Below are 23650 nucleotides of genomic sequence, written 5' to 3'. Positions count from 1 at the left end.
GTTTTGGTGCCTGCTTGCTACTGAAGTCAATATGAATGTTGCTTTATTATCCCCCCCCCCCCCCCCACCTCAGATCCTTTTCCGTATTAACCCTTGGCAATGTTGTTCTAGGTGCCAAGTTGACATTCATGCCCTGCCGATGAAGCAGACCAATTGCTTAGAGCTGCCTCTGGCAAAACATCCAGGGTCCCTGCTAATGTTGATTGCTGTTGCCCCGTGTACAGGCGTGTCTATCTCTGATCTGTGTGTCTGCCCTTTGGGAGACCCCAGCGAACGGCAACAGATTTCACAGCGCTATGTGAGTTGGCATATTCTTTTTTTTCTTCTGTTTTTTTCTCCTCTAGTTTTGAAAGTAGTCAAAATTGCGGGGAGGAGGGAATTGTCCGGTCATAATGACATGTGTCCTACCGGAGAAAACTATTACACGGAATAGTTATTATGTTTAGAATGACTTGGAGATGAGCAGGGCGGATAGACCCAAGCCATTTGCCTGCGTGTATTTGAGTTGTAAATTAATACTTTTCTTTGCAAACTTGAATTGTATTAAAAGATTATCATGGGGAATGAGGCAGAGTGAATGTCATGGAGAGTCTGTAGTATTCTTTGCTTTCTTTCCTCCTTTGGGGAGGATGTGTTCTGGATTTTGAACTGTTGGAAGATAAAGCCTTATGATGGCTTTCACCCATCAATCCTCAAAAGCTGGACAAGCAGCAATACGTGTATCTCTCTGAAATGGGGTGCGAGAATGAGGCGTGAGGAACTTGAACCACCTATGCCAATGTTTTTGAGGACAGATTCCTCGCTGCTGATGGAGTGTGCTGCCTGCCTGACCCATGCTGCTTCTCCAGGTCTACCTGTGTCCCATTTTCTGTTTTAATTGACAGATGATATTTGCATAAACATTCAGGGTCCTTCCCATCTCCACCATAACATTAACATGTAACTTATGTGAATGGAGAATTAGGAGCAGGTACCATGTGATGTCTTGAAACTCCGGGTCGTGATGCAGTGAGACTGAGATAGTGGATGTGTGTTTATGGGTGTATCAGCTGCTGAACTGAAACAAAGCAGAAATAAGATGGATATAGAAATGTAAGTCATTTAGTAGTTCAATAATTTCTGTTTCTTACTGAATTACAAATGAAATATGTCTTTACTAGTTCAGTAATTTCTGTTTCTTACTGAATGACGAAATGTATCTTCATGCTTTCCTCTTTGCAGTGTATAAAGAATTCCTTTCGGGACGTGAAGGACATTGGTTTCTTGCAAGTCAAAGTGTTAAAGGCAGTGGACCTCTTGGCAGCAGATTTTGCAGGTATTGTGTTTCTCTTTTGCAGCATATGATGCTGTAATGTTTTGTGAGTGCTGCTTAGACTTTGTGCAGTACTGTCAGTTGATCAAGGAAAAGTAAATCTTCCATCGTTTCTCAGCGGCGAAACCTAACACAGGGAACTGAGGTACGAAATGATTTCGACTCCCAAAAGTATGTGGGAAGTCCAGTGGATGGAGATCTGAGTGGCGTGACCAATAGCTTAACACTTAGCATAGTGTACTGTTGTATTTTCCAGCAGGGATATGTAAAATAAAGTGATGGTGCCTGCAAAGCAGCCTCTCCACCTTTTATCAGGTGCCTTGTGAGCTTGTGAGCAAGACTGAAAGATTTTGGGGATGTCTGACACGGTGCTGAGTGTGTGGGTTGGGGTGGTGCTGCAGGCTGTCACCCGAAAAAGAAAGCTTGCTAGCGATGGGGATGCAAGTGCGATGGTTTCTCTTACAGCTCGTTTGTGGCTTCAGTTTGCGATGATCTTTTTGGTGCTTTTACTCCAAGAAAAGGATGGATTTTCCACTGAGCTGTACCTCAAATTGTGCTTGGTCCTGACAGCAACGGACACTAACACCTTTTAAAAATACAACTTTATATTGTTTCTCCAGGGAAGGTCTAGGGAATTAGTACTTCTCTGTAACGATTGCCTGGACATTATTACTTTTATTACCATCTTCTCCAGAATTCTGGAGACCTTTTAATTCCCCTCGCTATCTTGCAGCACCCAGTAATTCACAGCCACAGTATTGTGTGTTGTGTATTTGCTGACACAGTAATTTTTCTAAGAGAACTTGTTGATAAAGGCAGGAAAGATGCTAGAGAGAAAACACTCTTGCCCCACTCACTGGTGTGCATGAAGACACTGTAACATAAGAGAACGTTGCTCCTAATGTAAGGACCAAAGGAGAAAGCCCAAGATGAATCAAGATATTATTTCAGTTTCAATTCACTGCTTAACACTGCAGTGGAAAAAAAGGTTTCTGCAAAGAGCAGTACTTTAAAGAACTGAAGAACTTAATTTGAAAGCATACAGAAACCCTGCCAATAATGAAACATATCTTGTACAGAAGTGCATTTCTAGATTGACATAACGTATACATCTGTATGGAATTAGGAATGTAATGGCACCTTCCTAACAAATTTAATAGGAAGTGTACCACAGCAAAGCAGAACCCTTGGCTAACGGCAAGGCTAGGGCTGTCTAGAAATATGTGAGGTTTTAATATAGACAGCGTACAGGGAAAGAGCTGAGCCCAGAAGGTTACTTACCCTTTGGAAAACTTCAGTGATGCTAATGCAGTTGCATCCGTGATGGATTTGGCCCCCTTTCCCTCAATACTTAAACAGGAGCATGTGGGTGGATAATGAACATTGGAAGAGACACGCAGGTTCTTGATTCTGCAATTCAAAGACTTTTCATACAGAGTATGTGACACACATTCCTTGTGCATAGCACAGAATGAAATTCTGCTTAAGTAAAAGGTTACTCAGTCTGTCATTATATTCAAAATAACCCAGGCTTTGAGCCTGATTCATGAAGCAAATGACAAATTGTTTTTCAATGGCAGTGCTGAAAATATCCTAGTATTATGCTGTAATAGACCCACCAAATTGCAAAAGGATGCAGCCATTTTAGGTAAAAATAGCATAATTTCTGATCGTGAAATGAGAGACATAAAGATTAATTATCTGTTCTGAGCCATTCATAAATGATTAGTGCAGCAATTATGGGCTTCCATAATAGAGCCCTCCTAGAGCAGTGCCATATTTCCTGCATTGCCAGGGAGACTGCTCAGATTTATTGTTATTGATAAAAGTAAATTCAAAGTCCAGCAAAAAATCTGATAAAGCAAAAATCGCAGAGACAATAAGAGGTACAAAGATTTCCAAGGGTTAATAGAGGAGCAGTACGAGCAGGTAGTGTTCCCTCCTGTCCTGTCCCATCCAGTAGCAGTCATGAGTCCTGTCTGGGTGAACTTCTGCAGACCAGTCATGTGCTGTCAGGTATGATGCCACCTTATACCTTCTTCCATAGTAAAGATTGGATTTTGGTGTGATTGTGATTTCTGTTGTCAGTTGATTATATGTTGGCATTATAGATTTTAATTGCAAGTTTTTAGCCTACTGTAATAATAGCTCTCAGAAAACAACATAGAATCTGCTTTGGTTTTGAACAGTGTTTTGAAAATTCATATTTCACCATTTGACATAGATTTTAGGCTAGTTTACACACAGCTATATCAAATATGTAGATCTTCAGCCACAGCTAGCCCAGTTTGAGCCTTCCATACTTTTATATTCGTAGATAATAGTTTTGTTGACGTGAAAATGACTTTTTCTGCTTTGTTGGATGTTTTCTGTGTATGCATTGAGAGTTCTTCTCAAACACTGCATTTGCTCACTGACCAAAAAATAGCATTCAAAATACCAAATTATACAGTGGGATTGTTTTTGGCGTATACCCGTTTGCATTTCAAGCAGTTTCTCTGAAGGGCTGCATGCATTTTCCACACTTACCAGGGAATGGGCACGTAAGCTGAAAAGAAGGCAGAGAGATTCCAGTAGTACACATGGTCTTTAAACTTTACCAATATTGACTAGTTAATACCCGCTGCTGACATACTGAAAAGATTCCTGTTTAGTTTATGAACTTCTCAGAGTAAGAACCTTAAGAGCTCTGCATTAATAATGCCAAAAATTAAGAAAAAGACAGCTTTTGCTTAAATATCGTGTCTGTCTGCTGTCTAAATCCCTGCATTGCTGACATATTTAATTGCCTCCATAAAAGTTAGGCTGGAGTGTCTGTGGCTGAGTTATACGTGAACACTGCAGATGAGATTAAAACATACTGAGCCAGACATGCCGATAAAGGGCACTCTGTTCACGATGGAAACTGCTCGGCTTGTGAAAGCTACAAATTAATGTAATGTGAATTATCCAAAAAACCCACCCCCAAAACATTAGCAAACATCTTTGCTATAACAGGTTCCACATTGACATCATTCTTTTGAGAGGAGGTTGGGTTTTTTTGTTGATGCTTGGTAGTGTTTTTTTTTTTTTCTTCTTTGGTTTTGGTTTTTTGTTTGTTTGTTTGCTTGCTTGCTTTAAGTACGATACCTTATTCATGCATGGATTCTCCAGTTGATGCTGGGTTTTGTTTAAACTGTGGCACTGTGTAGGGTCTTCGTGGCTTCCAGGACTTGCTCATGTGGAACTAATTGAAGAAATGCAGCTGATAAAGACAGTGCCTTCTCTTCTCATGGTGTGGGTACTTAGTCCTGTAATCAGCAGGAGAGGACCACAGACTCTAAACAGAAGATATCATAGAGCACTGCAACTGCAGCACTGATGCTTACCTGGGTCAGAATGATAGTACTGCTTTTGTAATGTTGTCTGAGTAATTGTCAAAATAAGCAGATTTTTCTTGCTATAAAGACTTAGAGATAATTCACTGTAAGTCTCAGGCTTCCGGCATTAGAGTGAAGCCACCTGAGTGAGTTGTAAGGTAAGTGTTCAGAGTTTGCAGAACTGAGGATGCATAGGAGATGTTTTTTGTTTAGCAAGTCACTCCAACAGAATGAGGCAATTTGCAGTTGTCTTAATGGGTCTAATTTTACTTGACCTATCACTTCTTCATCCCTCCTGCAAAGAAACAGTGTGCATACTAAATACAGTAACTGGTCCACTTCATTTTTTTGTTTGTTTCTTTCTTTTTCTTCTTTTTTTTTCTCTTTTTTTTAATCTATCTGGTTTTTCCCTAGGTAAAAGTGATCCTTTCTGTGTATTAGAGCTGGGAAATGACATGCTTCAAACGCACACTGTTTACAAGAACCTCAATCCAGAGTGGAACAAAGTTTTCACATTGTAAGTGGATTGCTTTTGAAAACATGCTGCAACACCAAATAGTTAGCAGCTTCACTATATAAGCTATCGACTTTGGGAAAATGCAAAGGTCAAGTTTAAGATATGTCAGTTTTTCATAGTCAGAGAGGATGTTGGAGAAATATCAAATATAACTCAATTAAAGCCTCTTGCCTTTTACTAGTTCTTGCATGGAGTTTATTAATAGAAGTCATTAAAAGAAAAATTACTGTGATATTTATAGGAAGAATCATGACTAGACATAATGGAGTCATAGCTGGATCCAAGAGATAATGTAACAGAAAGTAGAGACCAAATACTCACGCCTACATTTTCCATAATTTAAAATAAAATATGTTTCATTGAACCATAGCAGAATCCTTGTTTAATGTGTAAGTAAGCAGAAAATGAGAGCTCATGTTGTTCCTGGTATATCTTCTGAATTTAAACTAGTCAAACATAGCTTACCCCAAATTAAAAGCTTAAATTTTTATGGAAATCAAAGTATTCTCTTTTTTGGTGACTTTATTAATAACTAAAGTGATAATTTAGGTATTGCTAACTTTAGGCAGCGTAATTTTTCAGTCTTGCTTTTAGGCTGACAAAGATTTTTGTGGATAACCTAGTGAGATACATGTTTCTAGGACTGTAGCAGCCGGTGGTAAGGAAGGCAACCGTGAGGGCTGGCAGTTGGAGCATTTATGACACTAGCACCTGTCCAGTGGGAGAGCAATTTAAGAATGACAGACTTCTTGCAAAAGCAAGATTCATAAACACTGGGTTGGAGGAAAACACAGTAAAAAGTATCTTGATCTCTTTGACAGAAGTACCTTGCTGGATTTCTGTTTGATTCGTGGGTGCAGCTGAATGCATGTCTCTTGGAGTCCTTCTCTTTGTCTGTTCTCAGGAAGCTCCCACTCATCACTGTTTATTCTGAGATTGTGCCAGCAGATGAGTCTTGTCGGATGTTCAGCCAACAAAATAAATCTAATAAGAATCTGAAGTTATTTTATTTAAAATGAAGCTTTGTGTCTATAGTTCCCATGGGTCTCAGAAATACCAGCTACAAACTATCTCTAACTTTCTTGTGTTGCATGAGTAATCTAAGCACCAAACCTGCAGAGCTAGTCAGGCTCCCACTTCTCCTCTAGATTTTTGGCCATTTAAAAGAAAAATATTAAGCACCTTAAAAGCTATTGAAGATTTAGATTAATTTTGGAGCAGAGTGGATTGTTTTGAGTGGATGAATCCATTTCAGCTGGAGTGTTCAAAACCACCACTTGGTACTAAGAGTGGTGAAACCCCTTCCCATCATAGTCAGATTTTCTGCAAGACACTTCTCTGTGTGTGTCACCGTAGGGTTTTACTGGTTTATAGCACTGGTAGCTCTATCACATGGAAAATTATAATGGCTTGGAGAGGAATATGGAAGTCTGGTTGCAGAAGTGGCAGGTTTCCATGTATTTTAAAGCCATAATGTCTTGAAAACAGTGCGTTTAGTGGTGGTTTGGCTGCCACTAGATCACATCAGAGAACATGCTATGGCAGCTAGCTGGAGAGACAGCCAGGGAGGTGGCTTCTAGGTTCAGACTCTGCTCCATGAGGAGCAAGTCCACTGTTTTGCAGGCGGAGGTTCCGGGAGCAGGACTGCTCTGAAACAACCTTCTTTTAGGCAGAATGGCTACACTTGGTTAAATAACACACACATACTGTACCACATACCTCTTTCTTTAATTCTTGCGTGTGGAATAAGAAAAATAGGAGATAATGAATGCAACCTGTAAGTTGTCTCCACTTACCCATGCTTTTGCAGTCACACAGATAAGACTTTTCTCCAATGAGACTCTCATTTATTAATGATATGATAAATACTTAGGATCGCATGCCTGCTGCCACGTCAGAAGAGCATTGGCACTGAATAGAACAAAAATATTGTACATTTGGCCTTTAATGAGGGTTGATAGGGATGGTTTGTTGTTTTTTTTCTTCTGTGATTGGGGTTTTTTTAAGTAATTTGATTTGTTAGCACCTTAAAAGGGAGAGAATCGTTCAATAACTGGTCAAGTCAAATGAAGTTATGTAAGTTTTTGTTTCCTGGATTATTTCTTTAATGTCCCGAAGCCTGGCTTTGAATTCAGCCCTTGACCTGTCCCAGTCACCAGCTTGTCCTGTTGGAGAGCTGAGTTTTACATGGTTAGCATCATCAATGCACAGAAAATGTCACCGTCTGGTAGTTCTTTTCTTCACCTAGTTCTGGGACTGAAACATGAGGGGAAAGCTTGGGGAATACCCATCATTTGATTCATTTTGGGGGGAATTTAATTAAATGCTAGTTTTATACTCCAAGGTAATACAAACTTAATTAGTAAAACAGTGTTCTCAGATCTTTGTGGAGGAGACTGTGTGCATGTGTATCGAATATTATTATTTTTTTCTTTATGTGTCTGCACTTTTTTGTTCCAGCCCTATTAGAGATATTCATGATGTTCTGGAAGTGACAGTGTTTGATGAAGATGGAGATAAACCCCCTGATTTTCTTGGAAAAGTTGCCATCCCTTTGCTGTCTGTAAGTTACCTTTGCCATGTATATCATTCAAATATTGATGGTTTTGCTGGGAATGAATTGCATTTCTTTTCCCCATAGCACAAAGCAACACAGATTTAGAGATAAACAGGTTTTGTGATCTATATATGCCTTAGTTGGCAGTGTTTATAGTTCTCCTTAGTGTAACAAGCATTGCCAACCCATTTGAGTACAAATTTGGTTGATTGGAAGGAAAATTGCAGAAGTGTCTGTACTTCATCAGTACTATATGCCACGCAGGTCTGAAAACATAATTGAGTTGTTCTGTGTGTTTCCACATCATCTTCTGAAGGTAACGTTTTAAGCATGCCTTTATTCTGTCTTGCTTCTTTTTACTCCAAGAACGTAATTGCACATCACAGTAGGATTGACTAGAGATAGCTGTTGTTGCTGGCATAGCTGAATAAAATTACCTAAAAGGGGTGTTTTCTACTCCAGAGTGCTTTTAAAGACTGGTGGCTTTTGTTCGGTAAACAAATGTGTGAAGAGTGAGCCCTACCATGGGAGTATAAAATCAAAACTGGAAACAAAGCGAGCTCAGGGGAAAGCGGTTGTTCTGGAGATTAAGGAGAGTTGAAGCTTTTTCAGAAATGGTGAAAAAAGGCCAAGCTAAAGAGAGTGGGACATAAAAGGGTCATTAAAAGACATTAATAGAGAAATGGGGGGGAAAGCAGTTTTGTGTTTGGTAAGACTGATTTAATTGTGGAACAAGGCTGGTGGTAATAGAGTGAGCGAACCACATCAAGTGGATGTAAACAGCTCCATGTATATGTGCAGTATCACAGAACATTCTGGTAACTTTTGCAGTACCCTTTGGGAAGAATTTTCTAGGCTGTGACTTTTATTAAATCAGTGAGTAGATGAAGCTTGAAACATCATGGGACTCTTGTGCTCCTGTCAGTCGAGTCATGTAAACATGTTTAACTGGAAGCATGGAGGCTTCCTTGAGTTTTGAGACACTGATGCTTTGCAGTACATTCTCTACGCAGAGGAGAGGGTGTGACAGGTATTTATGCAGTGAGTACTGCATTGAGCCCTGTACAAACACTCATGCTTGCAATAAATAACATGATTCAAGTGATACGTGCAGTAGTGAGATGCTTTTGGTAATGCACAGTGTGATGCTGTGGGTAATAGCACTCTCGAATAGGCAGACGGCACATCCTGATTGAAATTATAGAGTACAAAATTGCAGTATTGTTTTGAAACATGCCTGTGAAAGCATATTCACCTCTGCAGAAAGGCTGGCACGCATCTTTCACAGTTTAAGGCAAGAGCCTGTCTTTAAGAGGTGGGCTGCTGCAGGAAAGGCAGTATTGCAGCAGCGGGTTAGTGGGGCTCTGTCCTGGTGGAGACTGGAGAAGTGGGAGGTTTCTAGAGGGGAAAAAACCTCATCAAAGTGGGTCATGTAAGCCCCACAGAGTTGGCGTACTTTAGGTAAGGGACAAGTCAGGATCAGAGAGGGGAACTGCAAATATTTGATGTTTCCAAATAAATAATGAACTGCCCAGAAAACTCTTGAACTGGTGTAGAGGATATGATCCCAACCTAAGGAATGCTTTATAGTGGTAAATAAATAGGCCGATGTGCTCCATTTTTGTTATTATTTTGTCTAAATAAGTGTATTTCTTGTGCATGCGAATTAAAAGCAGTGTGGCTTCTGAATCTCTTCATGAAAGTGTGTTGGGTTTCATCCACTGTGCGCTCTTTCCAAGTTATATATTCCCTATGTACAGCGTAACGTGCAATTTGTGGATATAAAGAGCCTAAGCTATAGAAGCTGAGAAGTAAATACTGAGCTCTTGGTGCCCCACACACTGTTGTGTGCTTTGCAATCCTCCTCCCTCTGTGGCCCGGACTGCAAGTTTTTTTTGAGGCTGGGGATGTTTTAGGTTGTTTGTCTATTGTAGTGGCTGGAGTTGTCAATATCTCTGGGTTTAGAACAGTATTAGAGTCAGTTGGGCATGGAGGATGATTTGATGTTTACAGGGAAGGAAAAACCTCTTAACATCTTTTATTCCATTTTTGATCACTTTGTTAATTTTTCCCCAAGTCCTCGTATCTCTGATGTTACTGGAAGAGAGTGGCTGGAGCAGCTGCTCTCCTGCAGATCCAGCGCTTGCCAAATGGTCTGCATGATCGGCAGCAGGCTGTGTGGGCTCACAGTGAGAAGATGTTAGATTTGGATTTTCTGTTGATTTTATAGACGTTTGTCAAGTATCCCTTAGGAAGCATGTAACAAGGCAGAGGAGGGGAGTGCATGTGTGTGGTAATGTCCAAACTATTCAGTGTAGGTTTTTTGTCCAAGGTTTGAGACAAAAAAAATAAAATAAAAATTGTTTATGCTTTCCCTTGCCAACTGATCTTCTTCCTTCCCGTCCAAACTTCTCTGCCTCCTATTTCAGTCAAATCTAGTGTAAATATATTCGTCTCTGCTTCTGATTAAAAAACATTTTGCACCTATTAACTTAGTCTGCTCAGACAGAACACTGCAATTTTCTAAGCTCTCTTTCTTGAAATGGGAATGTTGATGTATGTTTTCATTTTGACTATAAATTTGAATGTATCCTTTCAACCATTTAGATAAATATACTGAAAGATAACACTAGTGAGCCTCACAGATCATATAGGTTTAATTTCTCTAGGTAATCAGGACTAATATTTGCTTGCATTAAATTATCTTTTAAAAATACAAGTGCATTTGCCATTTTTATTTTCCTGTTAAAAATGCACAAGTTTGACTTTTAAGCTGTCAGCACATGAAGTAAGTTTAGTTTAGGAATTGTTCATGGATGACTAGACGCTTTTCTTAATGAAAAATTGCCTTGAATAAAGTATATGTTGGGAGGATATGAAATGTTCGTATGAAATCTGAAATCTGACGATGAATTTTGGTTTAAATGTGTCCAGGAGTCTTACACTGGCATTTTGCAAACATGCGTACACCTTCATCGTCATGTTAACACACAAATGGCCTTACTGCACAAAAATTCAGACAGTGAAATTAATTCTGCTTTCCATGCATCCTTGACTGTGATCTAGGCTTACTGCAGGCACCAAATAAGAAACAAAAAATTGGGCAGCACGAAAAGTGTTTTGAGGTGTCAGATGATGAATAAAGCTGCAGAGCTCACGTTCTTCTGATAGATGTGATAAAGCAGTATTGGGCAAATACCCGTTTGGCTTTGTTTCTCATACAGCTCTATTAATAATGCCCTGTAGAGACGGTGATTTTGGTAGCAGTACACTGAATTTGGGGGACAGAGGAAGAGATGTTATTTACTTGCATTTTACCTTTAGCTTTTCCATGTCAATCAACTTACTGTACTTTTTTTTCCTCCCGCCTTTCTTTTGGTCAAACTCCTGTCCTCTTCTAAAGCGTGTATGAGAGACCTCATCTCAAATACAGCTGTGGTCAGCCACATTCACAGAGAACAGGATTTAAACTGGAAAAGACACTGATTAGCACTACCAGGATATTCAGGAACATGGATTGCTCTCTCGCCAGAGGTGACCTCGAGGTCTGGCTTGCCTAACCTTTTGGACTGCTTTCTAGAGCCTGGGGAGTGAAAGAGAAGACCATTTACACCACTGGGCAGAGCAGGCTTTTGTGCTAGAAATTGAAGAGGATCCTGGGGACCGGAGAAGTAGGGCAAAAACTTCGTTGATTCAGGAAGGAAGTTTGATAGGTTTAGAAGTTTTGTAGGTTTTGGGGGGACTTGAACTAATTATCAAAGTAGTCCTTTCCATCTCTGTGTTCCTTTGTGCCCTAGATCTTAGTAAAAGCACCATGTTTCTCTTTGTGAGGGTCTGTCTTTTTTGTTTTGCTTCAAGAGACTCCTGTCTCCTGGAAGGCTGTAAGTTATTAGAGACATGGGAGCGTGTAGTGTGCTTCAATGAATCTGAAAGCAGAGTATATCAAATATCCTCATGTAGAAAGACCTTTGAGTGAAGAGTTGTATCACAGAATGGAATGGTTTTTATCTGCTGGATTATCAGCTGAGTAGTCTTCAGCTGCACCCTTTTTTCAGCAGACAGGAAGAGGTCTATGAAATATTTTCAAGTGCCGAGCAAGGTCGGTAGCCAATGATACACTGAAAACAAATAGTATGCCTTTCGCAAGCTTAATTATCTAAACCACGGCCTGGATTCAGAGAGCAGACACCCAACGATTGCAGTTACTTAGCACTTGACAATAAGTGCACAGCCTTTTCCAGGAGAAAGCTTTAGAGTTTGAGAAAAGTGAAAATGCAGCATTTATGTGACAGAGGCAGCTGTGAAGTGTATCGTCTGTTCTGCCTTTTATCCCTGTCATGAACTAGAAATTTTGGAATGGGGGAAAAACTGCCACATCTCTTCCAGAAAAAAACGGTACCTTGTTTCTGAAATTACATTCTTCCCCAGCTGTGCACTACTCACTGAAATGGTATCAACAGGAATGTTTTCCTCGAGTACCACCTAGGATCCTTGTGCTGCCAGGGTTTTCATCTGCCCCTCAGACTGCCTGGAAGCCCTCATGGGGCTGCTTGCTTTCTTTCAGTCCATCAGCTCAATATCTGTTTGGTCTTTGGGTATCAATCCTCTGCCAAGAGCCCAAATCTCTGTTCTACTTTGGGTCTCCCAGAAGGCTGTTACTAGTGAAATGTTTGGGGCAAAGAGTTTTGGGATGAATGAATGGGCATTTTGTACAAAATCAAATCGACGTATATTGCAAGACTTGGGAAGAAAGAAGAACTCTTTATTCATCTCCAGGTGGATCAAATATGTGGCTTGCTTTCCTCTTTTCCTGGGGAAATATGTCCTTTGATAAGGGTACAAGACAGCTTTATGTTATTCAGGGCAAATGGTATGACACTGTGCATCAGCAATGAGCTCAAGCAGGAATATCAGAGGTCCCAAATGCTTTAGATGAATTACCCTTGGAGAGTAGCCATTACCCTTTCTACACGTCACGGGTGTTGATGTACAGAGGTTTAACCTAGCGTTCTTCTGTCAGGTCATCAATAAATGACATTGAATCTGCATCAAAGCTGGATACAGCGTGAAGTTTTCTTAAAATCAATGTAAAAAAAAAAAAGGCACTAAACCATATTTCTTTGAGACGAGCAATGAAAAAACATGCTTTGCTGCGTAAGGGTCCTGTCTTCTCCGTGTTTGGTGTCATATCAATCTCGGCTTTTGCTATTTCATTAAAATTCCCAAGCGGTCAGAAGGTTGTTGTTTAATAGATTTAGCATTGGCTGGCTACATCAATACTGTGTTTAGTCACATTTGTTTTACTGGGGACATCTGTGGGAAGAGTTTAGCAAATACATTCATTCATTTGAAAGGAACCTGGTGCACTTTGGGCCTTGACTGTACAGTGGTCTCGTGTACCCGAACATTTCCTTCAGTTAGAGGCAGCTCCTGGCAGTGCTTTGTCTGAAGTGCGTCTGTAGGTCAGAATACCCAATGCACAAAGGATTTTGGCTTTTTTTCCAACTGATAATTTCCTTTGTGTGGTCCTATATGGAGAAGGGGCTGTGATACCGAATATACAATTTGTTTCTGTGACAATATTGATATTTTGTCTTTCCGTGTTGATTCAGAACAGGGAAATACCCCAAATATCAGAAATTCCCATGGGATGCAAATCCTGACTTTTTTTTTTTTTTTTTCCCCTGATGGATGCCTCGCAAAATGAAGCATGTCAGTGGGGCAGGCACTACTGTCCTCATGTTATTCACATGGTTATGGGTGGTCTTGGTTGGTGATTGAACGCCAGTGTGTTGTTTGCTGTTAAGAAGCTTTCAGAAAACGCAGGCATTAGTATTCAGGATAGAACACATCATCAATAAAGGAATAATATTGGTTATGTCTCTTTAAGGACCTCACCTGCAGATATTTTCACATTTAATTTGAATATCCTTTTCTCATAAGTAGATGTAAACATTCATCTTGTTGTAAACGTAGCGAAGGTAACCTATTTTAGGCACAGCTATCAGGAATATACAGAGCGAAATCCATGTGAGATCATCAGGTATGTAGAAAAAAAGGTGTTTGGGTGATAGAAGAAATCTGATTGTTCTGACTTCGGGGCTCCTGCTAGGACCCCGGCCCTAGCCGCTCACCTTTTCCACAGCTGGAGAGGGTATTTAAGCAGTCTTCGCGAACAGCAGAGACTGGGGAAAAAGTACCCAGGGAGGAGAAAGAAAGAGATCCAAAATGAAATTAATATGACTGGCTGTCTCTTGAGATGAGGGAGATGTTGAACAGAATCTGAACTCTGGCCCAAGAACAGCATGCAGTGAAAATGTAGAGCATTAAAAGCTATTTTGCATGTTTTCTTCTGGGCACGGTTGAGACATGCAAGCGATCTAATCTCCATGCAGTCATGGGTGTTAGAATTACCCTGTACCTTTTGTTGAACCGCACTGGCTTAGCACATTGCCAAAACTGTAAGAGAGACTTTTGTTTGACATTTTTTTCAGTTTTTTTTTTCCTTTTATCCAAATGAAAATGCAATGGAGTCATGCCATTTCATAGCCGGTTGTTCTTGTCTCGTGCTTTTTTTTTATCTCTGAAGGTCAAAAGCTAGGAGATCTGTATGAATGTTTAGTCTTAGGCTGAGTTATAATTGCACATCTTTTACCAGACAAGTCAAACACTTAGAATTAAAGATGCCAAATGAAGCCAACTGTGCGACTGTGTTTGCACTGCATTTCTTTCTGCCCTGCTCCATTTCAGAATAGCAGCAACAGCAATAAAGACACAGTTTTAAAAGGTTTTCCAAGCAACAAACAACCCCTATTTCCAAAGACAGTCAGAGGTGGAAGTTATTTGTTGCTGATTTGAAACTTAACTGTGCGAACACACCTGCAGACACACCCAAAATGTTTGATTCCGCTCCAGCTCTTAAAATGCAAAGTCTTTTCCCCAAAGCCAGGAGCATTTTTTGAGTGCCGAATAACACTGTATCAGACTGGGACCTTCTCAGTAGTGACAGCATTTCTTTTCCTTTTTCTCTCAATTTAGCAGTGTGTGACTTTTCTTTTTCCTTGTTGGTTATGATCTTGAAAGATAGAAGAAAGTCGTATATCCCCAGGAGTATAAAGAGAACATCCCACTAGTTGTTGCTCCTAGGGTGATAGGATGAAATGTTGAGAAATACATGGAACTGAAATACATGGAAATTCAGCCTTCAAATTAATAACTATGGACAGTCCAGAATTATGATATTGTGGTATGTATTGGACACCTATGTCTCTGCAGACATACTGGGGACAACGTACATTCTATCCCGTTGCAGGAGAGTCCATGAATCAAAGCTAAACCTGCTACTGATAGCATCCCCTTGGACCAAAGGGCTAACAACCTCAAACCAAGTCCTTCTGGCCCTGCATCTAGCATCAGTAAATCCATTTTTCACTTAATTTGTGAAATTGAACAAAATTTTTAATTTCCAAATATTTTTTTTGTTTTGTTTTCATTCAGTAGCTTATAAAATTATTTTTTTGCCCTTGCTTGAGGAGGCGGGGAGAGGGGAACAAACTCATGAAATAGCAGAATCCTTTATTGTGGGCTGACAATAGACTGTATGTGGTGGCAGTTGGCCTGAGGACCTTCTGGTGCCAGTCCATTTGGCCCTACAAGAGTGGGTAGCCAATTCAGCAGCTCTCCCGTTTCGGGGCTGCAGGTGATCTGAGCCTACTGGTCTGAAAAACAGGTCTGTGCCTGCCGCTTTCGTGGGAGCTGCAGCATCCTTTGCTGCCAGCTGCAACCCTGTGTGCACTCTCTTGCAGTAAGAGCAGAGGTGCTTTGTGGTCAGTTTAGTGCGGTTCCTATTACTGGTATTATTTATTAACTCAGTTCCACGTATGCCTGCATAGCTGCCAGCTTCCTGTTAAGCAGAGCTTTGGATGAGAACATAGGTGAAAGCTGGAGTTCCTGGTTAGACACCACTGAGGATGCAGGGTTGGTCCTTGTGAAAGCCCTCTTCCCTTTCAACCATTTGCCAGAAAACCCATCTGCCCTTTGACGAGCTATTCGGTACAGAAAGGGTGGAGCGACATCGGGAAGGAAAGTGACCTTTCCCTTGTCTCATGAAATCACTTGGTTCCCATTATACCTTTTATTTTTTTTTTTTGTCCCCCCTTGCTTATTTCTGCCATGGTTTATATGAGTGCCTTTTCTAAATGCCAGAGCAGCAATAGCCGTTTTAAATATGGTTGCAATTTCATGCCCCCAAATTTCCTCCGTTATCTTTAATCTTTGATCATTACAGTCCCTGAATGTAGCTTTTTGGTAAGCTGCAGGTTTTTATGTTACTGCTGTTTAGAATTAACTGGTCTGCTTCCTAAAAAGCCAAATGTTTAATCAATACATATCCTACTGTGTATAATAAATACATTTCTGCCATCGCTTTTTGAAGAGAGAATGCTTTTGATTTGAGCCAAATAGTTTACAAAATGGTGAGGGAGGTTTTTTTTTGGTGGTGGTTGTTTTTTTTTTTTTTAATAGACGTTTAATGAGATAGGGCCAACCGGTGGATTAGAGCATAGAAATGCTATTGAAATTCAGGGGTGGGGTGGGGGGAGAAGTCTTTTACAGGAATTAGTTAATTTTGAACATTTGTTACATTAGCATTCGCTCCACTTAAGCTGATTAATTTCTTTGGGTTGTGTTTGTTTCCTGGGTAATAATTTGACAACCTTGCAATAAACTAAGCATTAAGAAGTGCATTCATGTACCGGAGTGTGCAATAGGTAGGTAAGTTGTTGTTTGTGGCTCTTTTCCTGAACTTTGGAAGAAAAATCCCATTTTAAACCTGTAATAACAGAGGCTGATTACTTCCCATCAACTCGCTGGCTTCTAGGGCAGAATTTTCAGACTGGTTATTGCGTGCGCAGCTCTACTATAAAGTACAAGGTCTGTAAATTAAAGTTGGACCATAAGAGATTTAATCTGCAATTTTATAGGTCTCTAATCCAACGGTCGTTTTGTATTTCAGGTTCTGAGTGTATTAGCAGGGTTTGGGGAGGGCTTTTTTGTGTTTGGGACTTATTTATTTATTTATTTATTTATGTTTGTAGTGTCTTTAAATTATATTGTGAATTACAGCCAGGAAAATATTGATGCTTTTTTTTCTCCCCCTCCTGGCCCCCCGACCCTATAGATTAGGAATGGTAAAAGAAGTTGTTACACACTGAAGAACAAAGACTTGGATCGTGCTTCAAAAGGAGTAATTTACTTGGAGCTAGATGTCCTATTTAACCCTGTAAGTTGAAATATTTTCTCTTTGCTTATCGCTTGTGTCAGAAATGTGGGAATCTGCAAGGATGAGGCTGGGGGGTGATGGTTTAAAATCCTGGAGCCGAGCGGGAGAAGTCGTGACCTGGTGGCATGTGGTGGTGGAGGGGGGTGTTTCACACCGTGAGTGAAGAAGTATTGAAACATCAGGGCTCTGTGATGGCCCTTCCACGTGGATGGGACGGTGCAGGGGCATTTTTGGACTGACAGGGGACCACGACTGCCTTGGGAAGGAGGTGCCGATTACTGTGCACCACGGCTTCGTTTGCAACAGCCAAAAAAGGGCTTTATGTTTAGATCTATACATTACTTTTAACACCTACTTCCTCCCCAAAAAGCTGACCCATGATGTTCTCTTCCCAGGGTGTTGACAGGAAAATTAATGAGGCATGGACACGGTGCACTTAAGTTTTTAGGTGGCTGAGTCAGTCTCAATTGTTTATGCCCTACAGCGATTTACTGAGTTAAATCCTATTTATTAAGGCCATCGTGGGCTGCACCACAGCTCTGCTCTAGCTGAAGTGAGTCCAGCCTTGCCCAGTTTAACTCATCCACATTTCTCCTAGCAGCTCCTCCTAAGTCATGTAGAGGATGAAAAGAGTGAAAGATCCTGAAATTCCTCATCAACACTAGTGATACAAAGCTGAAATAATGCATGTAAAACTACATGACATTTAAAAACATCATTTTATTTATTTTATTTTATTTTTAGGTAAAAGCAAGTATTAGAACATTCAAGCCCCGAGAAAAGCGCTTTGCTGAGGAGAACCGCAAATTTTCTAAAAAGGTGAAAACTGTGTCTGAGCTAAGCTCTCGCATCTGTTTTGCAAAGATTTGAATTGCTGTAGCGTGGTTGCAAGGACAAAACCTATTTACACATAAAATGCTGAACACATGTAAATTCTGCGTATTTCTGTATATATTAAAAGGTTTGTTTGTGTTAACACGAAATTGCTTTCTGATCTAGATTGCATCAGTAGTTCTCGTTCATGCTTCAGAGTGGGGAAAATGATAGCTGTGGATGTTGCACAGTTCGCAGCACCTAAAGCTCAATGAGAGCTGTATTCCCTTCTTTGGGAAGGAGGAAACCAGGTCTATGTTAGTTATTTTAAAAGTCCAAAGGATTTTAGAACAATGGCAGTGATCCTTTTCTTTTAAATAAAGGTGCCTTATAATAAGGCTAAAATTCATATTTATTTCTGTGAACAAAAACATGTAGAGAAGAGGTTCAGTGTTTTGATTAGAATCTCTCTGGCCCTTTTCCTGAGACATTGCTATATTTTGAGAATTGCAGGGGAATGAAGATAGGCTTGCATTACTATCTTATTTAGTTTTGGAATCAAGACGTGCTTGCTTTTTTTTTTTTTCTTTCTTTTTTTCTAAGGGATGAGGGAAATCTGGAAGGTTTGGGTGTAATCAGAAAGCAGACAGGAGCTGGAGTGTGTCTTTGAAATAGAGGCTTTATTTGTAATATGTGCCCTGGCATGCATTTGTAGCTTAAATTATCCCTGTTTCTGAAGCAATAGTAGGATATTAGAGTGTTTGATTAAACTCTTCTTCTCCTCCCCTCCTCCCACTCAATATTTATCAGATCTTATCAAGAAATGTTGATCGTGTGAAAAAAATCACCATGGCAATATGGAATACAATACAATTCCTTTGGAGCTGCTTTCTCTGGGAGTCCACGGTAAAGAGTGTGATAGCGTTTGTGGTAAGTGGATTTCTTCTTTTATTGCGTGAGGCTAAGTGATATAAGATCTGGAGTGTTACCATGCCTCCCTCTCCACCAGCGTAAAGCCCTTTATCGTTTGCTGTTATTGGTATTTTGTAGCTATGTGGCTGCAGGGCTGTGGGTTTCAAGGTAGTTTGGGCCACAGTGTGCCTGATGGGCATGGAAATTAGACCTTCAGGAACAGCCTTTCTTCACTCGGTGCAGAGGTGTTCACCAGCCTGCTCCAAGCCCTGAGGATGCCCATGTCTATGGTGGGTGATGCCACCCTATAAAGACTGTGCCTATGTGGTGAACATTTGGGTTTTTTTGTCGTGTGTTTTTGTTTTGTTTGTGTGTTTGTTTGTTTTAAAATGGCAACTGGATGGTAGGAAGGGAGGGAGGTGGTGATGGCCAAGAGGGTGATGCAGGGAGATGCCTTTGATTTGAGTGATGCAGTGAGCTGATGGGTCTTGTCCCTTCCATCTTCCATTGCAATGAGGTGACACTTTGCTGCAGGTTAGCAATGCCTGCTGTGCCCATGTCCCTGTGGCACATAAGCAGCTCTGCTGACATTGCCTGTTGCAAATCTATTCTCTGGATGGTAATAATATATGGCTTTTAAAAAGAAAAAAAAAAAAGAAAAAAGAGGGAGAAAAGGGAAAGGCTGTTCAGTGAGTTCTGCTGGGCTCTGCAAACAAAAAGCCAAGTTCTCCACCTGCCTGTCCCACTTTTCAGCTCTCTCCTTTTCCCTCTTGGTAGTAAACACCCCATTTGCAGTTTTCTCATAATCCACTCAAGCACAAAAAGGTTTTGCCTGCTTTTTATTCTGCGGTGTGACATTTTCTTCATGCTTGAAATGTTTGGCATGCCATTAAAGGTTGCAAAATTGTTTTGTGGTAGTCCAGCATGCAGAAAGAAAGTTTTTGAGTTGAGTGTTTATTAAGCAATATAACAGTTAATCTCCAAGATTTTCTTCCCTTTTTACTATCTCTGAATTATAAATCGCTTAAAGGTCCTTCTGAGGAAAACACTTCAGTGTATTTGCTACAGATGAGTAAAGTAGACCATCCCTGATTGAAAGAAGTTCCAGAGCAAAGAGACAGGAGCTGTCTTTCACCCTGCACGTTTGAGGGATGACTATCATGTGAGAGTGGGTAGGATGGAGAGTCTTTTTTCTGCATTTTTTTTTCTTCCTGTTGCTCAAAGCTTATTTAGATCATATCTAAATTTAATGGTTCAAGAGTTGGCGGAGAGCAGAGCAGCCGGTGCCTTGCCAAAGCAGTATGGCTGTGCAAGAGAACTCTGTGGTTGTGCACAAGGGAATCGGATGGTCATGCCCACGGAGGCTGGAAAGGGAGGGGACATATGTAAAATCCCAGTGCTGATGTCCTACCATCACCTGATGGCAAGAATCTAAGCATGTGTTTAAGAGATTTACACTTAAAGAAATTGTGGACCAAAATACTTGTGAAGTTACAGCTGTGAAGGTCAGTTTTCTAGACAGGAAAAGTTTGGAAGTGGTAGAGAGGCAGAAAGATAAGGTGGGGAAGTGGGTCTACAGGAAAAGGATTCTTAAAGAGAAGGAGGATGAGCAGGTTACAAGTTACAGATTATTAACATCTTTACTTGATACCGTAATACTCCTGTTTCCTGAAAGAAAGTGGGTAATAGGAAGGGAATAAAAACACATGTTTAAGACTAATTACCACAGGTTTCTTCTACAAACCAAAATTTAAGTCTATATGATGTTTTTCCACATGGAAATGATCCAGCTCTGGCACTTGAAATGAAGTGCTGATTATGTATCTCTCACTATTTCTAGCGTGTGTGTTCATAGTATTGAAAATACCTATGCAGCATGGTAGGTGCAGCATCCCTCCCTGCCCCAGTCTTAACAATCCACTCCTAACAGGTTAAATAAAAGAGGTACCAAACACCACATTTTTAAAGAAGGTCATTCTCCAGTGAGCAACATCATATACCTTCAGTACCTGGCTTTCTATCAATTTAGCTTGTACCAAATTTGTCCTTGTTGACAATGTGCTTGTGGCTGACACTGAGTGCCAGAGGTGAGGAAGATGCACCAAGCTGCTCACCCGTTTTTCAGCTGGAGCCGTGAAACAATGGCTGGTAGCTTAAGTGCCAGCCAGACCCTTAAACCACCTTTTTTTTTTTTTTTTTTTTTTCCCCTTACAGATGTTGTCCCTTCAGCCACTGGCAATAACTGTTGTGACCGTATTCTACATATTCTGCGTATCTTCACTGTGATAACCCCAGAAATTGTGGGGACCCCCCTCCCCTGTTGTATTGCTCTTGGTTTCCCTCTGCAGGTAGCCGATGCCCCTTCCTCCAGGGGGGAATAAAGGGAGGGAGGAGGAGGAAGACAAGCAGGCAGTATAATCAGGTGAACCTTGTCTTCTTAAGCAATCAGACAAACACCACTGCCAGACAGAAGAAAATATTTTTGAGGTCATCAGAGCATGGCAATAGGCAAGGACGTGGTATCTTCCACCTTCCTGCTTTTAGTCTTCATTACAGCGCGGCTCCCTCCCTATTAGTGGTGATGGTGTCTGTGAGAAGGGCATTAGCTGCTACTTCTGGGTGTGCAAGAGAAAAAGGGGAACAGATAAAGAGGGAAGAAACAGAGGACAGCACAGGCAGGATGCGAGTGAAGAAGAAAAATGCTGTCACCATGTTCTCTCATTTATGAGATGCATCGTCCCAAGCTAAATTTCTTCATTAGTTTGTAATGGTGAGAGAAGACAATCCAAGGACATATGAGTAGGTTAATTTTTTGTGCTAGGAAAATGAAATCATGTTTCACCAGCATTGTGTGATTTTAATCTGATGATTTTTAATCTGAGTTAATCATATAGGCACACGGGACACTGATCAGGTCTGCTCAGGCACAAGGAACATCAGAAATTTTTCAGGCTTAGAGGATTTGGAAAGAGGGTCGAAAGGGAGTTGAGCAAAATTTCACTTTTGGTGATGTTTGCACAAAGGGTTTGGTGCAAATTCCGTTATACAAATTGATGAAAAACCATCCTGGGTCAGAGGAAAGAGTCACACATAGGTTTTCTGGATTCTTTAGAGTGTACATTTCATCTTTGGTCTGGTGTGAAGAATGGACACACATTTGTGCATGTGTGGGAATATCAGGAGTATTCCCACATGTGGAAAATGTTGCTTGTAGAGGTAATAGTGTTCCTATACTAGGAAAGACCTTAAAAGACTTTGTCCATCTCTTCTCCATCAGTTCAGGATTTGAAGCCATTTGTAGATTTTTAAGACCAAAAAGATCTCGAAGCATTCTACTGTGTTTAATTTTGATATAGTTATCTCTGTATTCAGCTTGATATATTGCATTTTGACAGAAACATGCCTCAGAAAGGTCTTTATTTTGAAGATCCCCAAAGACTTACTCTAATACATCCCTGTAGGGTTCTGCTCATGTGCCTGACACTCTTCATATCCTACCCTGGACAGTTTGCTCCCAGTTCCCAGGGTGAATGTTTTGTTTTTAGCCTGGCCCTCATCACTCCTTCATCTTGTCTCACCTCTTTCCATTGAGGCATCACTTCCATGCTGCATTACTGGTGTCCAAAAAGCTGCAGCTGGTGAAATATGCCTAGGGGAATGTCTGCTCACAAGTCATCTTGTATGTCTGTGTGATTATAAGCTGTTTGTTTTTCCCACTTGTGCATGCAAAAAACTTGTGTGTTTACCTTTTTGGTGTCCTTTTAAACCAAATTTCTGGTCCTTCCTTCCGCATGCATGCAAACATTCTGTGTCTGCTCTGCTCCCCCTTCTTCGCTGGTTGTGGAAGTTAAGTCCATAATAACTGAATTATTCTTACTGTACAATATGTATTTAAAAATATTTTAAAAGTTAATTTTAGTCATAGAATGATTTTCATGAGGAATTATGCACCATTGCACATTGTGCTTGTGATTTTATACAACATAATTACACCTTCTATTGACAGTTTTCTCTGCATTAATGGTAATTATGTCATTTAATGAAATTACAGTAATTGCATTAAAAAAACTATAATCTGGTGCAAATTAAAAGGATATATTGACTGGAATTTTTACTATCTTCTTTTTTTTTTTTTTTAAAGTTTGCATGATAGTTGCAAGAGACATTGACAGGATCAGGCAAACGATGGGAAACCAGCCACCGTAGCACCTCTGGTGTGACTGGCAGTGCTCGCTACTGATTTGCTTCAGGGTCCCTGCACACTCACCCATGCCAGCATACTTCATTTTTACTGGCAGGATTTCCCACTATATCAGGTTTAGGCTTCTTGCTAATCAAGGCTGCTGCCAGGGTGGGTACAGGTGGGAGCTATTTTTCAGGCTCAGCCCTAGCTGGCAGCCTGGGCTGGCCAGACAAGGAATACAGCGTGTGCAGGCAGTATTTATTTATTTTGCAGTGACATTGCAGTGTGTCTGATGATTACTTTATGATGGGTTAGCACAGGGAGGAAAGGAAGGAATATGTGGTGATGCAATGCAATGCGTTGGAAACGTGGAGTTTCTGGTCAAACTGGCTGCAGTTATTTAATGGTGGGCAGCTGGGAAAATGACAGGCATGGGATCATTTTGGAGCAGTTTGGGCTTCCCAAAAAGCCAGCTGATGCAGGAGTAGGGAAGCCCTGGGGGTTGTCAATGCCCAGCAGAGCTGCTGGGGATTGTAAATGCAGCAGGAAACCAAAACGTAAGCTTTTCAACTCCTAGCTGCAAGGGGTGAGATTTTGGCATCCTTCTCCATTACGGTCTCCAAAGCTTTTAAATCCAGAGAGAGCTGGAGGATGCCCCGTTTTTTGGCACTGGCCTCTCGGGCTGTGGGAACTGGAAGCCTGAGGAGTCACACGACG

At 40.7% G+C, this 23650-nt stretch overlaps 1 protein-coding gene across 3 annotated transcripts in view; it reads left to right on the top strand.

Moving 5' to 3' along the window:
• MCTP2 (multiple C2 and transmembrane domain containing 2) overlaps positions 1-23650 on the top strand; it is a 109838-nt gene that overhangs the window by 43827 nt on the left and 42361 nt on the right. For all 3 annotated transcript variants that reach the window (XM_040602078.1, XM_040602077.1, XM_040602079.1), the window contains 7 exons: positions 112-298; positions 1222-1315; positions 5086-5188; positions 7649-7751; positions 16924-17025; positions 17770-17844; positions 18649-18768. In XM_040602078.1, the coding sequence (XP_040458012.1) occupies positions 112-298; positions 1222-1315; positions 5086-5188; positions 7649-7751; positions 16924-17025; positions 17770-17844; positions 18649-18768 (784 nt within the window). The remainder of the gene's footprint in view (positions 1-111; positions 299-1221; positions 1316-5085; positions 5189-7648; positions 7752-16923; positions 17026-17769; positions 17845-18648; positions 18769-23650) is intronic.

The sequence above is a fragment of the Falco naumanni genome, chromosome 7, assembly GCF_017639655.2.
Source record: "Falco naumanni isolate bFalNau1 chromosome 7, bFalNau1.pat, whole genome shotgun sequence".
Taxonomy (NCBI): domain Eukaryota; kingdom Metazoa; phylum Chordata; class Aves; order Falconiformes; family Falconidae; genus Falco; species Falco naumanni.
Note: the sequence above shows the minus strand (reverse complement) of the source record. Positions and strands in the feature narration are given on the sequence as shown.